Source organism: Melanaphis sacchari, unplaced genomic scaffold (assembly GCF_002803265.2).
Source record: "Melanaphis sacchari strain LSU unplaced genomic scaffold, SCAv2.0 Contig43_pilon_pilon, whole genome shotgun sequence".
Taxonomy (NCBI): Eukaryota; Metazoa; Arthropoda; class Insecta; order Hemiptera; family Aphididae; genus Melanaphis; species Melanaphis sacchari.
In genome coordinates, this window is record NW_020271284.1 from 2811985 (window position 1) to 2837173 (window position 25189).

At 26.4% G+C, this 25189-nt stretch overlaps 1 protein-coding gene across 1 annotated transcript; it reads left to right on the forward strand.

Moving 5' to 3' along the window:
* Window positions 1-670: 670 nt before the first annotated feature.
* Window positions 671-25007, forward strand: LOC112597737. The gene is made up of 3 exons (XM_025343920.1): window positions 671-980; window positions 22689-23145; window positions 24425-25007. Exons 2-3 carry the CDS (start codon window positions 22692-22694, stop codon window positions 24625-24627), a joined length of 657 nt encoding a protein of 218 aa, XP_025199705.1. The 5' UTR covers window positions 671-980; window positions 22689-22691; the 3' UTR covers window positions 24628-25007.
* Window positions 25008-25189: the final 182 nt, after the last annotated feature.

The following is a 25189-nucleotide window of genomic DNA, read 5'->3' on the forward strand; positions in this document are numbered from 1 at the left end:
TATTTAAATAAAAATGAACACATCAATTATAAGTATAATATTGATAAACCACAGTACGAGTTCATAGTTTAAATCATTAACGGTAAATGATGATACTGAAACGAGTCGTGCAACATTTTACAAAAACTTCTTGGTATAATATGTTTCAAACATACCTAGACTGCTTTTTCAGTGTTCTATAATCTAAAATCTTACATTAAAACAATATTGTGATATCAAAGTACTAACCACTCGTTAGAATTTCGATTTATAATAAATTATTTGTTGAATAATTTAAAGTTAAAAATAGTTAAATAATGTTAAAAATCACAAATATCGCAAGTATTTAAAAATAATATGATAATAATATTATAATATAATAATATTTAAAAATTCCAAAAATCAAATTGTGAATAACATTATTAAAGAAAAAAAAAGGGAGTAGGCAGTTTTGACGAATCATCGTGTGTACGATAACCATTTACTTAATAGTCCATGTTATTTTTTCATTAAATATATAACGAATATGAAATGAGAAGAACTTTTTGACGCCTCAAGAGCAAGATGACGCTATTGTGCATCAAACCACACGAATAGACCCGCTACAGCAGCCAATCATTCCCACTCCGGCTTTCTCCTACCAGTTGCTGCAGTTCAAACCCATTCACTTTTAGTACCTACCTATCCATAGTTTCATACACACTCGGTTTATTCAGTGCACTAACTAACAGTATACCTTTCATCAGTCCTCGCGGAGGACCGTGTCACTGCCGTATACTTAATGGTTACCAATATCATTTTATTTATGTATTTAGCTCGTTACATGTAAAACCCGGTGTTGGTGTACCTATAATACTCGACTCGCAAAATGTACCGGAATATTTACAATCAACTAACGAATCTCACGTGAAACCGATCGATTTGTGTTCCTGTACAACAATAATTAATTATACATACGCGTAGAGGGAGAGAAAAAGACGAGAAAAAACCACAAATCAGAGGTGAGTACGTACTACGCATAGATAAAAAATATATAACAAAGTGTTAAACATTATAACATTATGCTTTTTTCCCGAGACCAGATAATAATATGTATAATGGGGTGAAGTATGAATGTATGAGCTTTGACAGTTTCCGGTACCTATGTAGAGCACAAAGGTACACGGTAACACACAAGGTACGAGTAATAGGTATACATTAAATAGTTAGTCTATGCTACACGCGTTAACTGTACGTTTGTCTAGTCTAGTAATAATACTTAATAAATAATAAGAATAACAAAAATAATGGATGAAAAAAAAAACCAGTCGCTTGTCTCTGGGAACCGGTTGTGTCGTGATTCAGCCGCGACCCCCTCGAGCTCTGCTCTTATATCCAACCTCTGTGTAAACGCGCGCATACACATTTAACTGCTCTAACAAAGACACGATGAAAACAATACACGGGGGAGATAGTTTTGCAATAATAATAGATCTAAATTGCATTCGATGTCAATGATAGTGACATTGATAGTACCTAATATTTGTGCAAAACGTCTGAACACCTCATAACACAGAACGGCTACACTGGAAGACTTTAACGACACGCCAGGCAGAGTACGAACTTAGTTTTCTGTTTAGGTAAAACTTTTAGATAAGAAGTGCACAGTATTAAAGTTGATTTACCACTTTATTATAGAATGACTAGTGAACAACGACAAGTTTGACAAAACTATTTTCTTGTACCGCATATATTATAATATCGGACTAGAAACGGTTTGAAAATTATTAAACAATAACGATAAACATTATCGAAATAAAAAGTCTATTATTTATATCATAGATAACTATTTTGATTTGAGAAAACGTTTTTTACTTTATTTATATCATATACCAATTATTATTGTTTAATCTATTACAATTTTTGATACAATATACTTGTATTACTATAACCATTACAACTGTCATTGTTTATGTGTTTATGTAAGAACTAATATTTGATACGTCCATAATAAATGATAAAATAATGCATGAGACAACGTTACATAAAGTGGTTGACATTTGCGTGATTTGCATGTGCAATGTGCATATATGTATTATATATAGCAGTATTAATGGTATTACAAAATAAAATTACCATTTACTTTACGTCTTTACACACACCTACTCACCTTTATTCGTCGTAAGTCATAATATTTCATTTATTGACTTGTTTATCTTCAGTCAGATACAATTATTAGTTATACTTATCACTTATCACCTAATATTGAATTGATACAATTAATGAGATAGATAATCTTCATAATCCTATGCTTAGATTAATAAATTATCAACTATGTACATTCTGCTACTAGTGCTACTCATAATTAAAAATGGCTCCAGAAAATATGATTAAGGGCAGATATCGATCATTTGATCCACTCTTATTTAAATTGGCTTCAATTTGGCTGAATTAATTTGTAGGTACTAACTGCATTAAATCGTGTTTATTTTTGTCTATGATAAATGATAATTGATAAAATATAAGGATTAATAAAAGATGATTATCGTAAAATAAATATATAAGTTTATTGATTTTTGATAAAACTAAGCAATTATTGTAAATTTTTGTACATATTTTATTCTTATTCTTTAGTTATAGTTTTTTATCACAAACAACGAAAATATTTTTATTAATTAATTTAGATTATATAAATGTTATTATAACTATAATAATATGTCGAAATATTATTCTTTGTGTAGTTAAAACTCAACGTGAAATAATTTGTACCTATGATTAACAATTTCTTGATATAAATAATTATTCATCGAATTTATTTGAACACTATATAAATGAACAAAATAGATTTATTGAACGTCGAATCTTGATAATATATTAGTTATAAAATATAAATATATACCTAATAGATTTAAGCATATATTATACCTATTATTTACAATTTTTACAAAGATAACGATGTTAAGTACTTACAAATTGGTAGTTAGTATTAAATAATAATTATCATAAAAACATATAATATATATTCAAAATATCCTAAGTCACCAACGTCAAGCTACGTGGTTTTGCGCAAGGTGTGTTACGAAAACAACAAAACTTAATAGATTAGAATACTGTAAAATCAAGAATTAAAATACAAATCTGATAACAATTTTTTAGGTAAGACAGATAGGTGGCTAAGTTAGGTAAGCTACTCTAGCGAGTAGCGATGGAAATGTACAAATGGTGTGTACATATCCAGTCAAGAAAATACGTATAAGTACGTACCTATGTAATAATCGCGATTCGCTTTCACCACTCACCGCTTATGAAGATTATTTATAATTTTCCTGATGTTGGTAAATGCCGAAATCACAATATTATTCGGTAACATACATTGAACTACATCCACAAATTCGATTAAATTAGCCGTGAAACTAAATTTGTCATATTTTTTGCTTAAACATAGGTACACCATAATTCAATAAATTTGGTGATGCAGATTGCGTATGAAATGTAATAAAAATATAATGATAATTTCATATAACAGTGTGGGTAATAAGTACTATGCATAGTTCTGATGCACCTTGCGAAAAAAAAATATATATATATATGTTTATTAAGTTACGTTATATATTTGACTATTTTATTCTCTATGAATAGTGTACATAAATAAATTATAGTAATAACGCTGTTATAATAATAATAAAAATATTTGACAAACATACATGACGTTATTATTATGAAGCGAGCAAAAAGTACAATAATGTAAAAGAATTTTCAAAACAAAAAAATAAAAGATAAACAAACCTTTGATCACAGTTATTCTTTTAACATAATTTTCTATGACAATGCGTCAACAATGGTCAACGAATAAAGAAATTACTATACCGTAGATACAAAGACTGAGATAATGCGAGTTACGGAGTAAGGACATTACCCTCGATATGTTAATTTTACATGTTAATAATTCAAAAAAAAAGTTTGATGAGATTATTTTTACTTTTTGTAATATAATTATTATGGTGAGGTTGGATACTTGAAAAATAAATAAAAAGTTAGTTTTGAGTTAAATTTAACCTAAGTTTAATTAGAAACGTTTACTGTTCAAAATCAGGTCCCTGATATTTAGTTCATCCAAAAATACCAATTCACTTTCTGTGTTAAATTTGAAATTGTTTAATTTTAATCAATTTTTCTTTCTTATATTTAGATACATTATATTTTGAATATTTGTTTTATTTTACAGTTATTATTTGAAAGTTATATAAAATAAATTATGCATAATGTTATTAGAATTTTTATTTAGGCACATAAAGCATTATTCTAAAATGTTATGTATATTAATATTAATTGTATAAATATTTATGTAAATTATATAATATATATACCTATTTATATACTAACATTGACTTATATTTTTAACATTTTAAGGGAGAAGGAGGGTGGTGGAAAAATAAATAAAACATTAAATATAAATAATTTTACGCAGCACATAGGTATCACATGTGTCGTTAATAAGATAACAGTTACAACCGTGAATAACCTACCCTCATTCATTATATATTTTTATACTTGTTTCATTTCCCAATACAATCAAAAAAATTATTTTATAATGTTTAAGTTATTAGATTCTATCATGGTAATATTTATTAAATTATAAGTTAAAATTATTTTTTCAGGCGGGGAGTGCCCCGTCTAGTCCTCCCCAATAATAGGCAAGCATGTACACTTTAGAAAGTATGATGCCTTACTCCGAGCTTACTTCTCTCGATAAACCATACTTTTAATTCAATTTTAAGTTTTTAACTATTATTTGTATCAGATTAAATTTATTTTCATTTGTATACCGTGTAAACAATATATTATTCATAAAATATAAAAACTATAAAATATATTTCAATTCTTATTCATATAACAGTAAGATGAATATATGATACATACATTATTACATAAATAAAACTAGGAATTAAAATATGGAAATTAATCACTATTTTTCTAAATGTAGATTCTGAATTCTACTAGGAAAGCGTCCTTTTTAAAATTTTCTTCTAAAGATATAATAGTCATGTGATCAAGCCTAAAATTTGAATCAAATAATATCTTCCGTTAACAATAAGTAGGTACTTAATAGTTAATAACTATGTATTTTTGAAATGTTATTATTAATTTTATAAATTTATTGTATTAAATATTGTTTAATTTGATAAAAATATTATTATATATCACTATGTATACTCGTATTATAAAGGTATACCTATTACCTACTATAAATGACATAGTACTTATTATTATAGTTTAATTTATTTTATCATTACACTATTATATAGGTATATGTTTGATTATTACTTTTTATTATGTTTAATGTACATATGTAATATGACATATCTATATAATATGCTATTTATATATTTTATTTATTTCAATTTATTTTATGAATAGACTGTAGGTGTTATGAAAACTAATTTAAGTAAGCATGCAGTTTAAATTCCTCCCCCCCCCCAAAAAAAAAAAAAAATTGAAAAACAATAAATATTTTAATAATGGATGATAATGTTATATTTTAATCATACTATTTAATTCAGACAAAACAATTTTTTATATCTATACAACTATGAATATTATACAATTTAAACCCAAATGAAATGGATGCTGGAGTTAGGATTAAATCAATTTGTAGATAAAATAAGACGTTTACAATTAAATATTGTAATTGCAAATTAAATTAATGATACGGGGAACTCATTTAAATACCGTCCGATCCACTATTGGTTTCACATGGTAATAAAATCAAGCATTTTAATTTTTCAGTAATAAGAATTATTTACATTTATACTCAACACAGAATGAATATGACAGAATGTTTCGCTTTGTCATTTTAAGCTACTTTAAGCTCAGAACATAATCTGATACGATCGATTGATGGTGATTAGGTACATAGTGTTCATATTATACCACACGAAGTAACAAAAATGTATAAGGCTGATAACGATAACAATACTATTTGAGGAATAATAGTGACAGTTTTTTTACTAACAATACTAAAACCTTAACTCATTTCCGTCGATAAGAAGCAGTTTACACTATCATACAGTGTACACACATGTCGTTTATACTTGTACGTTAATTTAATATACACTGGGTAGTTGGGTACCTATGCGCTATGCATTTAATACTATTGTATATATTTGTATGGACAGAACGCATTTTCAGCGCGGCTAACGAGAATAACCGAGGCCTACGATGTATACTTAAATACTTATGTAACTGTACGGTTCTAAAGAAAGAGATAAAGGTAATAAATAATAACATTCGAGTTACTGCTGTCACGTCCATTGTAAATGCTTATAGCGAGCAGCTCATTAAACGTACCTATACCAGAACAAAATGAGTGAAAAATTATTTTGGTCGATTCTTTTTATTTTTTTTATATTGTCATAAAGGTTATATATACACGATGACTCATGACGATGGTTCCTTTTATGCTCTTTACTCTGTAGTATACGATCCATATACATATAATATAGGAGACGGGTGCGTATATTATTATACATATACATATACCTGTATAATAATGTATAGTATAAATAATATATACTAGATTATATATATATATATTCGTTGTATAATGGAAGCCTTCAATCACCTTGGGCAGCTTGTTCACATAGTTTTTCATTTTAAAAATATCGTTTGAGCGCTTTATAGAGTTTGCATATATATATGAGCCAAAACCCCTCAAGGGCAATACCAATCTATTCAAAAAATATACAACAAATAACGGATGTTTAATAATAATTATGAATTATAATATACCACTTGCTATTGCGAAAAGCCCGTATATTGAATACTATATCTATACTATTATTTAGCCACCCAAACTGACGGTGAATCAATTAAATATACTATTTCATTAAAATAAGTAATAACTAAGAAAATATAATAAATAACTAATAATGTGTAATGTTGAGATGAAATTTTAGTCTTGATTTAGCTGCTCCAGAATTAGTGTATCAAATAGTTTTCTCTTAGGAATGTTAGGAATAATTCTCTTGGAAATTATAGTAATAACAAAAAAAGTAATAACCTAGTCCTTTAACAATAACCTGTGGCAGGTGCATATTCAGTACTAAATTGTAAAATATAATTTAAAAATCCACAAAATAAATGTTTTTTTAGTATTATCCATTATTTTTGTAATTTTTCCACTACTGTAAATATGTAAATAAATTGTATCTTTATATAATAAATTCGTTTACTACCACCGTCGTGACGATGACTTCATAGCTGACGTACAGTAAGTTGTAGTGGGGGACTAAAGACGATTCTAGAAAAAATATGTATGGTTACTCGTACCCGTTACCATTATAAAAGATCATAAGTGCCCCCTCCCTACGATCATTCTTAATGATAGGAGGGGGCGGACTACGAGGTACCTGCAAGTCGCCACCGACGCTTGAGGCTTGTCGGCCGTCGCTTTGTTACCGACTTACCGTATATTATTACCATCTAATATATGAAAATTTAAGGGACTCGAAAAACAAAACTACCAGCTTCATAATGTTTTTTATTATTTTGAATTTTTTTCGGATCGTATGCATACTTTTATTTATGAAATAATCACGAATATGGGACCAGTAGAACTATATATATACATAAATGTCAATAAAAATCAACATATTTTAATAATACATATATTAACCTTATAATATCAAAATTCATAAATATTGAAAAATGTGTACATCGATCAGAGACACAAATCTAATGTTTTAAAAGACAATAAAGTAGTGACATGCAGAAACTCTGCGCTTTTTCTATGTGGGGTAAAATTAATTATCTTACACTACTCACCTAGCCCTTACAAATAATATAGGTACATATTTATAAAATTAATTCTATAAAGACCATGAGTTTCTAAGAAAACACAAAATTTATTTAAAAAAAAATAAATTTTAATACTAATTTCACTTAAAATTTTAATAGCTATTAGTTAATAATGTAAATAATAATATAGTAAACTTTTAACTCAAGTTGTGTATATTAATCTTTATTCTATAATATATATATACTATATAGGTATATTAAATATTATTACTTAATTAATAAAATTAATTAAAACAAGTTAATAATTAAAAAAAAAAAAAAAAACAATAAACTTTCTATTTTATTTATTTAAATATCGGAGTATCTTTTAAAAACTGAAATAATAATTCAAACGTACCAAGTCACTATCAACAACTTCATTATTATTAATTTTTATCTTTCTCACAACTAAGTAACAATAAACTTTTCATTATTTTTTATTAATAGTGTATCTTAACCTTATTTTAAAATAACAAATAAACATAAATTAATTAGTAAGAATAAAGAATTTATTTTTAAAAGTCAAGTAATTTACCTCAGAAAATGCACGTTTTGTTGAAACTGAAGTGATAGGTATAGTTCTAAATGATTTTAAGCTAAATATACGTTTGGAAAAGCTGACATAAAATTATAATAAATTAGATAGTACATGTAAAATTGTATTAACTGTAATTTTGGATTTACTAGACATACGAGTTCTCATTGTCTGTATTAGTATTGTCGCTTGAAGCCGTATTATATATTATATCACTTGGTGTGTGTAAAAATAACAATAACGGTACCTTAAATCTAGTATCAAGCTCTCAAACTATAACTAAGCTGAAAGTATTAACGTTTCAAATGGTTTTCATTAATATTTTTTATACGATTTGATAGATTATAAAAAACTGTCTTCGGGAATAGGTTTACTATTTTTTTTCACATTCACCAGTTGTTTAGGAAATAAAAGAAATAAATCCTTAAGTACTTACCGGGCACCTCTTAATCTAGAATTGTATTAAATTAAGTAAAAGTAATAAATGATTGGCGTTTTTATACAATTATAGAGTTGTATAATATGTTTAGTAAAATAGTGATTACTATAATGTTTATCTGAATAATAGATGATAATTGAAAAAAAAAATATATAGTGAACTTACGTTTTTTTAATATTAAGTAATTCTATAAATGTAAAATTTAAAAATTGTAATTTATAAAAATAGTACTTACTTTGATTGTTGTATTTTTATGTTTATACTATAGATGTAGATTATAAAGCATACTTATAGGATCTTGATAGGTTAATTAATTATCCATTGTCTGTTTCTGATTTCTGTAAGACAATTTATATTTTAGTCAAATAACTATGGTGTACATTTTTTGTCATTAGAAGATGAATAAGTGGTGGTCCTCGCTCTTGTATAATTCAACTGGGACATCTGTCCTAAACCCTAATAACTTCGCAGCCAACTATCATAACATAAATTAAAAAGTAAAATATATCCCAGGAAAATAGTATCTATTATTTGTATACCGTACGTACGGTAAAGTTCTCATTTATAAGATTGATACAACTAAAATGAAATATGTAATTTAATAATTAATGACAAAATAATAATAATAATAATAATCAATAATAGTAATAACATAATATGATGTAGCAAAGTTAGAATAATAGAATAATAAGTATTAAAAATTAACTGTTGAACCCAAAAACAAATTATTTCTGAGATTTAAGTCAATTATATTTTGATATAAGTACTTGATCATACGATAATATTTTCTCAAATAAGGCGAAAAATCGTTCACGAGTTACTTTTCGTCGATGGAATATAAGATCATGAAAAGAAGACGTGTTCTCTTATAAACGTGAGTAACGATCCTATTCGTAATATAGAAACAAGTGTTAGTTGCTTGTTATAAGTATTAAACAAGTATCTAATTATGTTATTATTATTAATGGACCTATAATAATGTCGTATTTATATCATAATGATATACATATCATACCTAATGATACCTTATGATGTACCTATGTAGTATGTATTATATATTATTATCTGAAATCGCCGAAATTGATCATTTGTTTCAACGCTCCATGTCTGTACATCACAAAAAAACATTTAAAAACCATCATTTTAATAATTAAATTAACGTATCATTTGTACAACACTGTATGTTGCACACTATTAAACGGCAAAGAAAAAATATGTATACAATAATACGTAAAATATATATATACGCATTATGCGCTTGTCTGTGTATTTGTACATAATATGAAAATCGCAATATATATACGAGAGCAACATGCGAGACGCACAAGATCGAAGTGTCAATCAGGTTAAACGGCTACGAACTTAATCGTCACTTCATCGACCCAGAAACAATACCGTTTTATATCCGTGTTATACATTCATAAAATATATGTATATATACAATACTTACTATCCATCTAACCTCCGGTCGTGATCAAAGCAGTACTTATGGGCAAACGCGTTTTTCGTAGAAATTTACAGTAGTATCATAAGTTATATATTAATAGTATATACATGTAATATTATTATATAGGTATTAGTACTATGCGTATACCTACAGAGATCTTTACCGGTAAACACAGGTACATATTATAGTCTCTGGTAGTAATACCTATAGTGTATAATATATAGTACACACACACATACATATTTATAACGATTGTCTTGGTGCGACTCACACACACACACACACACACATACACGCACACAAACACACGCTGTTGATATAAATTGTAGAAATTGTAGGTCGGACTGTCGAGAGCTATATTGTATAGGTACACTATATTATGCACTAACTGCAGCAGCAGCACTCTGCTACAACAGCGGTGCGTGCGGCGTGAGCCCATAATAATAATAATAATAATAATATGATCGTAATTATTATTATTGTATAGAGACTGTGTGCCATACTCAATGTCTCCGGGAGCCCGGTAAGGTGAAATAAACGTGCGTCATATTATCCTCAATCCTCATTAATCGTAGTCCTGCAGTAACAACGGCCGCCCGATCGATCCTGCAGTTACGAGTGAAAAATTCCGTGCGCGCATATTTCATTTTATTTTATTTTTTTTTTTTTTTGTTTGGTAAACTTATCGGAAAGTCTGAACAGACGATGATCCACGGTTGTTCCTTCTGTGTTTGTGTATGTGCGCGCGTGCAAATTCGCATTACACCCACAACGAATTATTATGTACAACATGCGTATAGGTACTATGTCTTAATATGTACGGTATGTACAAAGACAATTTGGTCTGTGGTGGTATATATATATACTACATAATACAGTATGTACTCTGTAAATAGTTTTTATGTGGAGTGAAAGCACGCCACGGGAGTGATGGGATGTAAGAAAAAAATATGGTTAAAAAATATATTTTTATTACCTACGATCATTCATCGTTGTGTTCTATAGCTGGTATACGAAATATATGTAAAGCGTGCGCTCGGTAGACAACCTGTACCTCTTGGACTATAAAATTTAGAAAATACAACTCTGGGACCTGATTGCCCGACACCTGTATGAGTTTAATGTATAGCATAATATATATAAATATGTGTACTTATTCATTGAACCCACGTCCTCATTATTATTATCCATAAATGATCCATTGATATAGTAAGTATTATAGGTTTAAAGGTATTCTATTATAAGATTCAGACAGCAGTCACCGAATTCATTAACACAGTTTCGTATCATTTTTAAAAATAGGAATACAGAATACTTATAATTTAGTCATATTTCATATGCAGATTATGCAATATAATAGAAAATATCATAAAATAAATAACATTATAACATTTTTTAGTCTCCGTAATATTTTATAAGTTAAGAGTACCTACCTACTATTAAACCTAGTTGAACGATTCATATTTTTGAAATCGAAATCTACGGACTGATGAAATTCAAAATTCTATTTGAATTTGAATAAACAACATTATTTATTATATTATTTAAATAAGTATTTGTATAAATTCATTCTGTGTAATATTCGGTATTAATTATTATCTATTGTTTCACACTCAAAGGAACACGAACAATTAGTATTGTTTATAATCGCATAAAAGTGAAATTTCATTTATTTATTTTTTGAAAGAATAATTTTTTATTATAAAATTAATTTATTCACAAATAACTAATTCAATGCATACAAATTTAATGTAGTTCTAAAGCGGTTAGGTTAGGCTCTTTAATGCTTCTGAGAATTGAGACATGAAACATATATTTTATTGGTGACTGTATATAATTTATAATATTATGTCAAGTTCTATATTTTACGTTCGGATACTCTGATACTCAATAAAAACCTTAAAATACATTAAAAAAAATATATTTTTTTTATAGATCGTAAAAGTGGAAGAAGAAAAGTTTACTTTTTAGATTTATAGAAATTTTATTTTTTCACTTATCAAACATGATCGTAAAATGGTGCTGTTAATGCTTCTAGTTTTCCAAAACAAAAGTATATTGTGTGTTTTGTTAACTAGTTTAGATACTCATCAATTTAGTGAAAATAATTTCTAATGGCCTAATTTGAATTAAAAAAACTAAATAATTCATAGAAATCGTGTAACAGATAGTCTTAGAACAAATAGTTCCCAGTATAATCAGATATTATCAATGGATATAATACAAATAATAATCATTACTTTCCCGGAAACAAAATTTTAAAGTTTGAATTATTTTTTGAAGTGTTAAATAAGATTTCATTATTAATACTTACTTCATCTGTTTATAATAAATACATCAATATTGCTTATTTGATTTTAATAGTTGGCCACGGATAGTTGGCACTGTTGAGAGTTTCTGACTAACGGTCGTATTGCTAACCACTAACCAGTCTAATTTAAAACTATTATGTATTTGTATGAAAAAAAATTCTCCATATTAAATTATTTTTTACATCAAAACTTGTTTTAATTTATTTACCTCAGTGTATATATTATCCAAATTAACCCTGTAATATTGCAAGTATTCAAATGTTATTTAAAATTAATTTTCAATAATAAAATGTACGTAAAAACATGTTTTTACCTCTTTTTGTAACAAAATTACCTATGTATACTGTATTATATCGGTTCAAAATTGGGATAGTTCCAGTTCCATTGTCAATTACAATAAGAATATAAATTATTTATAAATTATAATAATTTATTATATAACAACCTCTAAAAATATGTGTACATTTTTAACTCATTACTTTTCCCTTGCTGACCTATTTGATATATTATAACAAGACACGTATAAAACTAAATAATTAATAACCTTTCACCTTTATTTTATTTTGCTTAACACACACCTCAATAATAATTGTTTTTTATTTTTTTATTTACACAAGTAATGAAATAACTTAAAAAAGATAACAATGCTGGTTGTGTAGGTTAGTACACATAGGTGTTGTAATTATTATACGCATAAAGACTATATTATCATCGAAATACTCATAACTATAGTCATAATATATTATGACTATAATTATTACATATATATACGTATTATTTACGTTATTTTACATAATTCTTTACAGTAGTTTCCCCATCTGATTACATTTTTGAAGGACATTTTTAAATGAATCTGTATTTTTTTCGTTAAAATAAAGATAAACATATTTGATAGGTAGGTATTATAGTAGGCGGAATCTCAAAACATCACTGCAGAACTAATTTTTGTACGGTAGAATTATACGACTTGATGATTTTTTTAAGAATATCTGAAAATACATGAAAATCAAATCATAAATATTGATTTAAATTGAGTAGAAATTCTATTTTACGTGTAAAAATTCGAAATTAAATATATTTAGTCCTCGGGTGGAGCCTTGTAGAAAACTATATTATGTTAAAATCGTAATTAGCACTGAAGATATAATACTTATTTCTGGAATACATACCATAACCAGATATTTTTTTGTCGAAGTTTTATACTTTGAACGTTACGATTTGTATTTTATTCCAAGGTTTTCTTTTTATATTTTTAACGATTTATAAACTCTTTTATTGTATAACTCAAGGTTATTTAAAATGAGGCCATAATGTCTTCGTGCACTTTATCTTAACAACATAGTTCAGATTACTTGGAGAGCAACGAAATCAATACAGAACTAAATAAATACTTAAAAGTTAAAGTTAACTTAAACTTTTAAACGCAAGTGTCTGGGAGGTATCATTTTGGGTTTTTAGAACAGTTGCATAATATTCTGGTAGCATGTATTAGATAGTCGTACTTTTCCATATCTAACAATAGTAACAATGGTTTCTTGTAGTTGAATTACATTAGTTCAAATAATTAAATACTGCGTAAATTATACTATGCATGTATTATAATGTACATCATCAAAGGATTACAGTCTTTACTATTGGGCTATACATTTGTAGGTTTTATGTCTGTTAGGTAATAATATAAAATGTTGTTAATACAATAAAAAATATCATAAAATATAATAATATAATTAATATTTTACCTTTCACCGGTGAAACGTATTACAATATATTGGATTTTAATCTATGTTGGTGGGTAATGGAGGACGAGACATATTTCTTAAAATATCAAGTAGACACCTAATAAGCGAGATCTAAGTGACATTAATAACTGTCCTACTGAATTATTATTGGTAGTTACCGCACTATATAAGAAATAGACAATTGTTCCACATTGTGCTGTTTTTCAAATATATTACGAGTAATAACTATAATAACACGACAATATTAACAGCAAACATCACAGTCTATATAATTATCATTGATATTAATTATAGTATTAATATTAGTATACTTTTAAAATTTTTTTAAATTAATTGCTCAGAAAAATATTAACATATTAAATAATTTTTTTTTTTAAATATACCATTATCATTTATATTTTATATTTATTTTTATAGATTTTAAATTACTAACACTATAATAATCTAATTTAAAAGTTGATATAGGTACTACAGATATAATTAAAAATAAAATACTTACTTTATTATTTAGTTAGAAATTATTATTACATGTACATATAATATATGGTATATGTATTTTCCAAATGTTTTTTCTTAGTTTCTTTACATGACCAATATGTTTTTAAAATTTACTACCCACAGTGTACCTAACAAACTATAGTAAAAATCCCATTGAATTTAACTTGTGAGCAATTTAAAGTACAAAATAAATATCATTATTTATGATATTCACAAGTATATACATAATAATTAATAAGTAAATATAATAATAAACATGTTTATTCAACTATTTCATATTCTACATACAAACAAATCAACTATATAGTACATTACATTTTATAAATAAATAAATATATATATATATTAATATAATCTGTAGACTGTATTTTGTACATCGTAAATTTATTTAGCACATTATATAATTTGAATAATCTAATGATGAATAATATAATAACTCGATTGAGGAAGTCACCCATTATATAGTAACACCTCTGTATTTTTGTATGGCATTAAACAATATTTTTATTCGACCATTGATATATCTTATTGGGTTTAACCAATTAATTGTATCAATAGTCTTGGTAAATGATAATTTTCATAGAATAAATTAAGTGAGTTATGAAAAATATACTCTTTACATGTTAGATTTCCAAACTTCTTTTCTTGTGTTATAGAATAAAATATTGCATGATAATAAATATTATTAAAATACATTAAATAATGTGGAAAAAAACTATAAATTCAAATAAAGCATTGTAACAAAGTATCAACTAAAAAATATGCAAGTACTTATATTATAATAATAAGTATGTAAATTTTAACTAATTTTTATCAATATATTTATAACCACATATATAAGGAAAGGGTGACCAACAGGTTGATCTCTACATAAATATAATAAGTTAAAAGTAATAATTTGCTATTAAGTATACATTAAAATACTTGTTGTATAACACTATAAAATAAAATGTTTTGATTACTTATTAATATTCTAAATAAAAAAAAAATAAAAAAAAGTGTAATACTCATGTATAAATAATATATTTTTGTTTATTGAGTACCTTTTTTTCTGATCGATTGCGACAACCTAGAAAAACTAGGAAGTTGATTACAAGTTTATTAAAATTTGCTACCCCTGATAAAAGGCGCTAATTGTACTTAAAAGAAACTTAATGCTTAAATATTTACACTCTATCGTGTGTTAAATAATATTTTAAATTTATTCAGAAAAAATTTACTATGGAAGTTAGATATTATTAATATCACATCACCATTTTATTTTTATTCTTTTCATAGATATTATAGATACAATGTACCTAAATATAAGTAATTCACATCTATCTATATGCCTATAAATTAAGATATAGGTTTCTGGTATACGTTACCCTAAATAAATTAAATATAGTATAAGAATATATTTTTGTACACATAAATAATGTAGTGATTAAACGAATTTATCGATTTTTATTCAACATTTTTGTGCTTATTAAATAATAACAATTCAAACTTTTCATAGAAATTCAAATTTTAGTTTGTAAATTTTTTCTCGTCGGAAATTCAACTTAACGTTTATAATTGGTAATTTGTATTTTGTATTAAAATTTATATTTTTTTATCTTCCCACTTAATTATATAGTCGTTATAAGACGCCTCTTCATGTTTTTGTTATTCACCTTATCAAAAATATAATACCTTGTGTGGGCAAACTCACAATTATTAACTAGATTGTTATGTACCTACACATTTGCAAATTTGCGCATTTGACGAATTTGAATACATTATGTTGTACAACACTGCAATCTATCGGGTAACATAACCTAACCAATAACAGCTAATGTTAAGAGTTATTAAGAACTTGAATATAAGTATACAAAAACTTTAAATTTTAGGTTAGATTACTGACAAAAAATTTTTTATAGGATTTTAATTTATAGTTTATAAATGTTTTAACGTTTATAAAAAGTTGTATATCTATATGTTTGTTTAAATACTAAAAAGTATTTCATCTATACATAATATATCTTGTTCAATAAGAATATTTTATTAATGAATGTATAGGCGTGAATGACTCGATTTTAAATGAGAAATAATTAAATTATTCCGTGTCAAAATAAAAAAATTGAATTTAGATAAAATAAAAAAAAAAACTAACAAGAAATCAAAATAATAATAACAATGATAATATAATAATATAATAGGACTGTCGGTTTCCCGGTTTCCTAATTTACTTTAGGTAGGTACGTCCCTCGACTTCCGTGAGATCCGTCATGTAACAACTGTATCATTATATACGCACACAACACGCATATATATTCTATATTATTATAGCATATTACGACATCGAGATTTTCCGCAACAGTCGTTCATCCATCTTATAACTATGTATAAATTATAATATAATAAAAATACAATGTTGTATTTTAGTTTTATACTTACAAGCTATATGCATCTGTACTATGTGCATACCGGATGACGTGTAACGCGGTTACAGAACTATATTATAATATACAGATGAGGCTATTGTTTCATAATGTTTTCCTTCTCGAAATTTCTCACCCGCGAATTCCATTACAATTCATTAACGAAGTTATTATTTATCAAACCTGTATAATACGATATTAAATTCTAGATATCTCCTGAAGAGATTTCATCTCTACTATCTTTTGTGTGCACCAAGGACGCGGCTTCTCAATTTAAATTGTCAATTATATCACAATTTTTTCATCCGTTATTCTTTATAATTGCGCTTACCAGTATTTGTTGTATTAAAATTTTTGTTTTTTTTTTTTTTTTGTTTTTAACTTCATATTAAAAAAAAAATCAAAATCAACACGGTATTACAGATTTGACTGTACCTATGTATGATAAGTCTTTAGACATCCTCTAGCTTACACTACGGCATCGCTATTATAATAGTACATGTCTAACTATATATTGTAATGACTTTTTTGTCTCCTCGACTGCCGGCTGCAGGCAGCGAATGAAAAACATCAAGAATTTACGCACGCAACCGTATCGTATACTATACATATTATGTTATACAAAATAATATTATACCATCGCGTAGTACAGCGTTTATTATGGCCGACCGTTGTGCTTTGGCCCGTAAAAAAACGTATGACACTTTTTATGTTTCCGACCATGATGAACATTACCGTTGTTTTTTTGTTTTTGTCTGAGTAACTCACGAAAAATGGACGCGCAATATTCTTACGGTTTTTTTTATTCCTTTTTCATACCAATAACTATAACTGTACACCCATGTAATCGTTAGTAGATACTAAGCGCTGAACATACCTATATTATAACGCTGTTCGATTTATCAAATCAATGTAAACGCTTTTAACAACTGTTGAACGATTGTTGACATCATTAAATTTTTTTTTTATTTTTTCGAAGCAATCATATTTTATGAAATAATGTTCACGAAACAGTCGTTTTCGGCGAATGCGTGTTTTTCAATACATTTATTTTTTTCATGTTAGATTGGTACTTTTAGTACTTGATTTTAAACACAGTAGGTAATCATTAATATTATGTAGTAATTAGTATTCTAATATTAAACCTAACAACACAAATTTGGTTATGCTGAACGAAAAATATGTGCTGTGCAGTGTGCTATACGTTTGTAGTCAATCTTAACCTACACATGCGAGTGAGATCACCTTAGAAGACATTGCAGTATTTTGAGATTTTTTTTCAAAAACACATTTGCTAAAAAAATTAATGTTTTGTGTTAAAAGCTATAGATCTATACATAAAATAATATTTCCTAATGGTGGTGGCCAACTAATTTATTTTTAATACAGATATTCATTAGAATTAGTAGTGTTAAAACTTAAAATTGATGATAAAAATTAATTATAATCTGTATATTATATCATAGCCAATGCAATAATTAGTAGCTATAATAATAATTCATATTGTTTTCAAATAATATTTATAAACTATGCACACTTTATCGAAACTCATAATGATTGCAAAGTTGGTTTAGTCAAATTTTTAATGTATTCGCAATGAAAAAAGATGTTGGCACGTACTACTGTAGTGATTATTAGTCATTATGTTATAGGTAGGTTTTTTAAACGGTTCGCGTCATTTCAACGAACGAACTGGAAATGATGATTTACAGTTACCAAACTGTTGATTATTCTCGATTACATAATACTTTTTTTCAAGAAAAACGGATACAGTAGTGTGTTTATGTCGATAAAACAACACATATACCAAATAAATCGGTTTTAACGGATAAAGAGTGTTTATAAAACACTTAAAAAAACCATTCTCCAATCGTCTCTCCGCAAAAGTAGATATTTATTAAATTAAAACTGTTGCTTACAATTATTATTCAAGAAATCATTGAAACTTATAAAAACACCAATTTATTCGTATGCGCAACGAAAGACAGATAATGTATACATTATCTGGATAATATGAACACTACTGCCCATACCTAATGGATAAAGTAAAAATAATATGTCTATTTCATAAATTACCCGGGTAATTTATACATTATTTACGGTAACGTACACCATTCGATAAAATAACGGTTTTAGATAATTGTTTTCAATGAAACGCGCCCAATAATAGATATTATTTTAGAAGTTTTAGCTATCAAAAAATCTTTATATAAAATGCAATAATATTTTTCCGATGGTCAAGGTTTTGAAAATTGTTTATAATATATTAAAGTATATAGATACTTATCACATAAATTAAAATATAAAACCAAGAAAATGTTTTGAAATTATATTTGTGACCCAAAATCAAATAGTTCTGATAACTAATTGTCTATGACCTTGTAGTTATTTTAGTTTTAATTAAAATATAGTAAAATTGTACAAAAGACAAAAGTATATAGTTAACAATTTAATAACAATAAAATAAATCATTTTTATTTCGGATTAGTTTGATTTGGTTCTAGTCACTAGAATAAATAATACTCTATAAAATTGAAACGTTTTAAGTATTTGGTGTGTTAGCCATCATATTATGAAGTTACCGCTTACGAATAATTTTATTATTTTATCCTTAGCATACCGGCGAATGTTTACATTTTTTGATTTGATCCTATAAAATTCCTTTATATTGCACATTATTATACCATTAGAGGCTTAGGGTATTTTCCTTATACGTTGTTATCAAATAAACTGTATAAATTATTAGACAATTATTATTATCAAGAAATATTTATTTCTTTACTTGTATTTAAAATCATTACACATTATCATATACATGGGTGTCCGAAGAGGACCAGGACAGAGAGCAAGATAAAAAATGTTCCCCTCTTTCTAGTTTTTAAGTATAAATTTGAAAATTTTAAACTTTATTATTGTTTAAATAAACATTTCATTAATATCTTGACTTTAGTATAATTATTTTTTCTAAATTTGCTTTTTTGATTGATTTTATTATACACCTCCCTGATAAATTTTTCATGGGTACCCGCGTGTATACCTACTTATAATATTAACATAATGATTAAACAAAAATGATTTAGGTATAGTCTAAGCGTGATTTTTATTTTTCAATTCTACTGGAAAAAAGCTATTATGTTTGAATGAATTGTTAAACTATTTTAGTTAAACAATTAACCAACTATTATAAGCTAAAAAGCTTAAAACAAGTAACTTTAGTTAATGCTTATCTTTTATTATTATGCAAGTATATTTAGTATTTGTATATTTGATTGATAAATCATTTATTGAAATATATACTTAATATTATAGTAATAATTTATTTCAATTTTTAATTATGATATAATGTACCTATGTAATAATAATAAAGCAAAACATGTAGCATATAATGTAAAATGCAATTTATATTCGGTGTATGTTATTATTTTAAATATGTATATAATTAAACATAATAGGTATCGCATTCAATATTATGTTCAAAGCTAGCATATATTACTAAAATTTATCCACCCATTCTTTGGTCATATTTAAATATTAAGTACTGTATTTAATTGAAGTTAATATTAATCTTAAGTTTTAAAATAAAATTGAATTTCCCGTTATATATATAATTATATAGACGATATCTATGTTAATTATTATTTTTATTCGTTGTAATAGATACCTTTGTAGTTATCTATAAAATGGGTTTAATTTATAATTTTTATTTTTTTGGTATTACTTATAACATAATTTTTTACTGAAACATATAGATAGTAAAAACATTATCTACAACAATTACTATTATATATAATACACAAAGAAAAAAAAGTTTAACAAATTCAAATTTTTTTTTTCATTGCTTTTAAGCAAATTATATCAAAAAAACATACATACATAATACATAAATTTATTTAATAGTATTCTGAAGTAGTCAAAATTATATTAATAACATTATTAGTATAATACCTACCAGATGATACATTTTATAAATAATTCATTTAAATTTTTTATATAGCAGCATCTCCAATAAGTTATGTTTGTGCTGGGGTAGTAGTACATATCAACTTATTTTTACATTTGATAATATATAATATTAGTAATAGTTTAAAATAAACATTAAAATAATATTCTAATACAATAACCAAGCAAAATAATAATAATAATAATAAAACAATATATATTATATAGGTATAATAATACCTATATGTATTGAAATGTATAATTTACTTATTATAATAATTAAGTGTATAGTGTTTAAAATTAAAATTACGAATTAAAAAATGGAATAAAAATGAAAAATAATTATAAATTTTTAAATATCTAAATGATTATTGAAAGTTCCTCCCATATTGAAATACCATTAGAGTAGACTAGCTAGCTGATTGTATGTATTAAAAATAAATAAATCGCTCTTTTATATGATTTATTGAATAAATACTTTATTACTTCTTTGAATACAAAGAAGAATATATTATGAATAGCCCATTTAAATCTATAATTTATTGTTAGATAAAGGTATTTTAATCCCTTCAATTTATAAGTTCAACACATTTTAGACCATATACCTACACTACTTAAAATTGAACAACATTTTAGAGAAAGTACTTATAAACTATTTTTATTTAAAATATTAGTGCTAAGACAAATACCTATATTTTGATTTGAATAAATTAAGCTTTAATTTGTTCTTATAGTAAACCGAATATAAAAATTCCTTAACATTTTATTTGCTTAATAATACAAAGTATTCATTGTTGGCGCCGGAAATAAAATGATAGTATATCAAAAAAGCTCAAACTGTCATTGTAAAAATTAATTTTAACGTTCAATAAAGCATTAAAACAAATTATAAATAATAAGGGATCTTATACTACACTACAAGATACTTGTAAAGTTTCATTATAAGGTTTATTAAGTTTAACTCTTTGAATTTTATTATTTAAAAAAGATTCCAACAGACTATATTAACCAAACCACGTATACCCGAGTATTCTAGTTTTGTTAGTAAATAGTAATGATTTATGATTTACACAATTAAAGACTTTTTGTATAATATCTAAGATTCTCATTACCTTATAATTGTTTTCAATATTTTTCTAAAAAAAAGTTATTGACCTTAAAAAGTGCTTCAACTTTAGATTTCTTTAATCTGAAATCAAATTGTGTTTTTAGAAAAGAAATACTTTTTATTTAAAAAAACCCAGTTATTTATTTTTTTTAAATTTTTCTAAAGTTTTCGACAAAGTTAAAGATAATGGAATTGATCAATAAATTCCACCTAATAGCTATTATTACTTACCTTGAATAATAGTGAATTACAATACATATTTAAGCTATAAACTCTTCGTCAACAATGCCATATTAAATATTATTAATTATTATAACACACCTATACCTATACCTTTATAATATATATTATGTATAATTGTATAATTGAAAATAATATTAAAATACGAAATAAGTACGGAAAATATACACATTATTATTCCTACATATTGCCTATTAATGTATGTTATTAATATCAATATTTATTTTGTTCGCAGTAAATGACGAGCGAGCGGAACATACCACACTTGAGGGATATATTCGGCGGCGTCGACGACGACGATGGTCTGCCGAGTGAGTTACGCCGGTTGGACGTGAAGAGCGACGACCGAAACTCATTGGGTGGCGTTAGCGCGGGTGGCACTGACAGCGCTATATCGGTGGGTTCGGCTAGCGAGGAGGATTTGTTACCGGTCAAGGGATCCAAGAAAAAACGGCACAAGGGCGGTGGTAGTCGACAGACAAAGTGCGCGGCTACGTTTGAGGATGACGTGAAGCACCTAGAACGGCATCTGTCGATGAAGAAAACTATTAGGAAGAAAATCATGCGAGACTTGCAACAGGCGTTCGTCGAAGATCCGGACGAGTTCAAGGTGGAAGACATACCGCCGGAGCAGCTAAAGGCTGAGCTTAACTCCAGGAGTTTAAGCTTTGGCATGCCGGGCAAGAAAAAAGGTACCTATGTACCTATAATTCTAACACGGAGGTGTTTTTGTGTCTAGCCAAAGTAGGCGTGGCGGATCTAGGATTTTTTTTTTGGGGGGGGGAAGAGAGGCCAAAATTTTTATATTAATTTTGTAAACACAGTATTTAGGATTTGATGTTAGGCCTTACAAATATAATAATAATACAAATGCTAAAGGGGGAAGCCTCTCGGGCCCACTTTGAATGCCTACACCACTGGGCGAGAGTGTTTAATGACGACGCTTGATAATTTAAATTAATTCAAAATTAATTTTTAGAATTTGTTTTTTGAAATTTGGACAACTGATATCCTGTATTATACGAGGCAGCTAGTTCTCTCCCGAAAAATATCTCAGTTAGACTGCTAAATTGTTCTAAACATGCCTAATATATGGTACCTATCTATATGTATAATATAGCCTGGGTATAGCCGTTGAATTACCTGCTGCATATAGATCGTATGACATTTACCCATGTCAAAGAATAGTGTATCTATAAACCCGTTAAGAATAAATTTTAAACTTGTGTAAAATGAGCACACGGATTTTGTTTTCTTTACATCATTATAATGTTGATGACTCTAGGAGCTTGTGAAAAATCATTACAAACGTGTTCTTGATAATTATCAAATTTAAATATTTATTGCGTTTTAGTAATATATCACGTAGGCAGGTATACAATATATTATATACAATTATTATAACGTAGTATATATGTATATATAATATATATATATATATATATATATATATATATAAGTGAGCAATGGCATCTTAAAATATTCGTTTGTTTCGAGTAGTAAAAAGTATCTATCATTTATTTGATTCGGGGAGCTGAGAATGGGCAGTCTAAAGCCCTATAAATCTCGTAACTTTTTAGTAAAGTTCTTATTTTTTAATAGACTACCTAGCTAGTTAATTTTTCTGTTATTTAATTGTTTCTAATTACCTACGTATTAATATTGTTATAATTTTTATATTAACCATCAATAGGTACATGCATACATACTATTAATTAAAAACCTACTTAAAAGATTAAATTTTAATAAATTATGTTATAATATTTCGTTGATGTAGGTAGTTAAATTTCTCTATCTATGACCTCTAAAGGACGTCGTATCCATACGGGCCACATGCTATTACAATTGTATAGATATACCCAGTGAATATTAATTTGCAAAATCATTATAATTATTTACAATTATTTAGGTATTAGCTATAAATTATTATCCTTTTAAATCAAATTTATAATTTATGTTTAATACGCTCAGGTAAAATGAAATCTGAATCAAACTTCCTGGACTTTTTACGTGGCGGAAACGACTCGACAATGACTGGCCGTCGTTACAACGCAGACGAAAGTGATTCTGGACACGGGTCTCCGACCAGAGAATTGGACGATGATGAACCGTCGATACGGAAGCCAAGCTTTTGGAGACGTTTTACCACAAAGGGCGCGAGGAACAAGCGGTAGGCGCTAATACCGTTTGAGCGCATAAGTAACACTGTGATCCTTAAAAGTTAAAACCTATTATTATTAATATTATTATTTTATAATTTTATTTTATTTTTATCACGTAAAATGTATCGTATGTGCGTATACGGCCTATTTTCGTCTTGTCATCCTGACGCTATTACCTTAAATAATCCAATGTAAAATCGCTGATGCGACTTATCCTGAATTCCCGACCAATACAAGACAAGTATCCAGTACACTAATAATAACAAATCCTTTAAAAATTTTCTTTTGATTTTACAAGTACAGCTTTACTATTTGAATTTCTTATGATATCCTATGATGTATTTTGATATAAAATATTTTATGCAATGTATGCATGTATCATACTATCATATATGTATGTATGTATGTATCTATCAATTTAGATACTTAATAAAAATGTCATATTTAATACAATATTTTTATATATTTTTTTTATTTTATTCATATATAAGTAATTATACTTGCTAGCTTATCATCATTCCGGCCTATTGCTAATGTTGCTTTTAAGAAATTATATTTATTATTTACAAGTTCT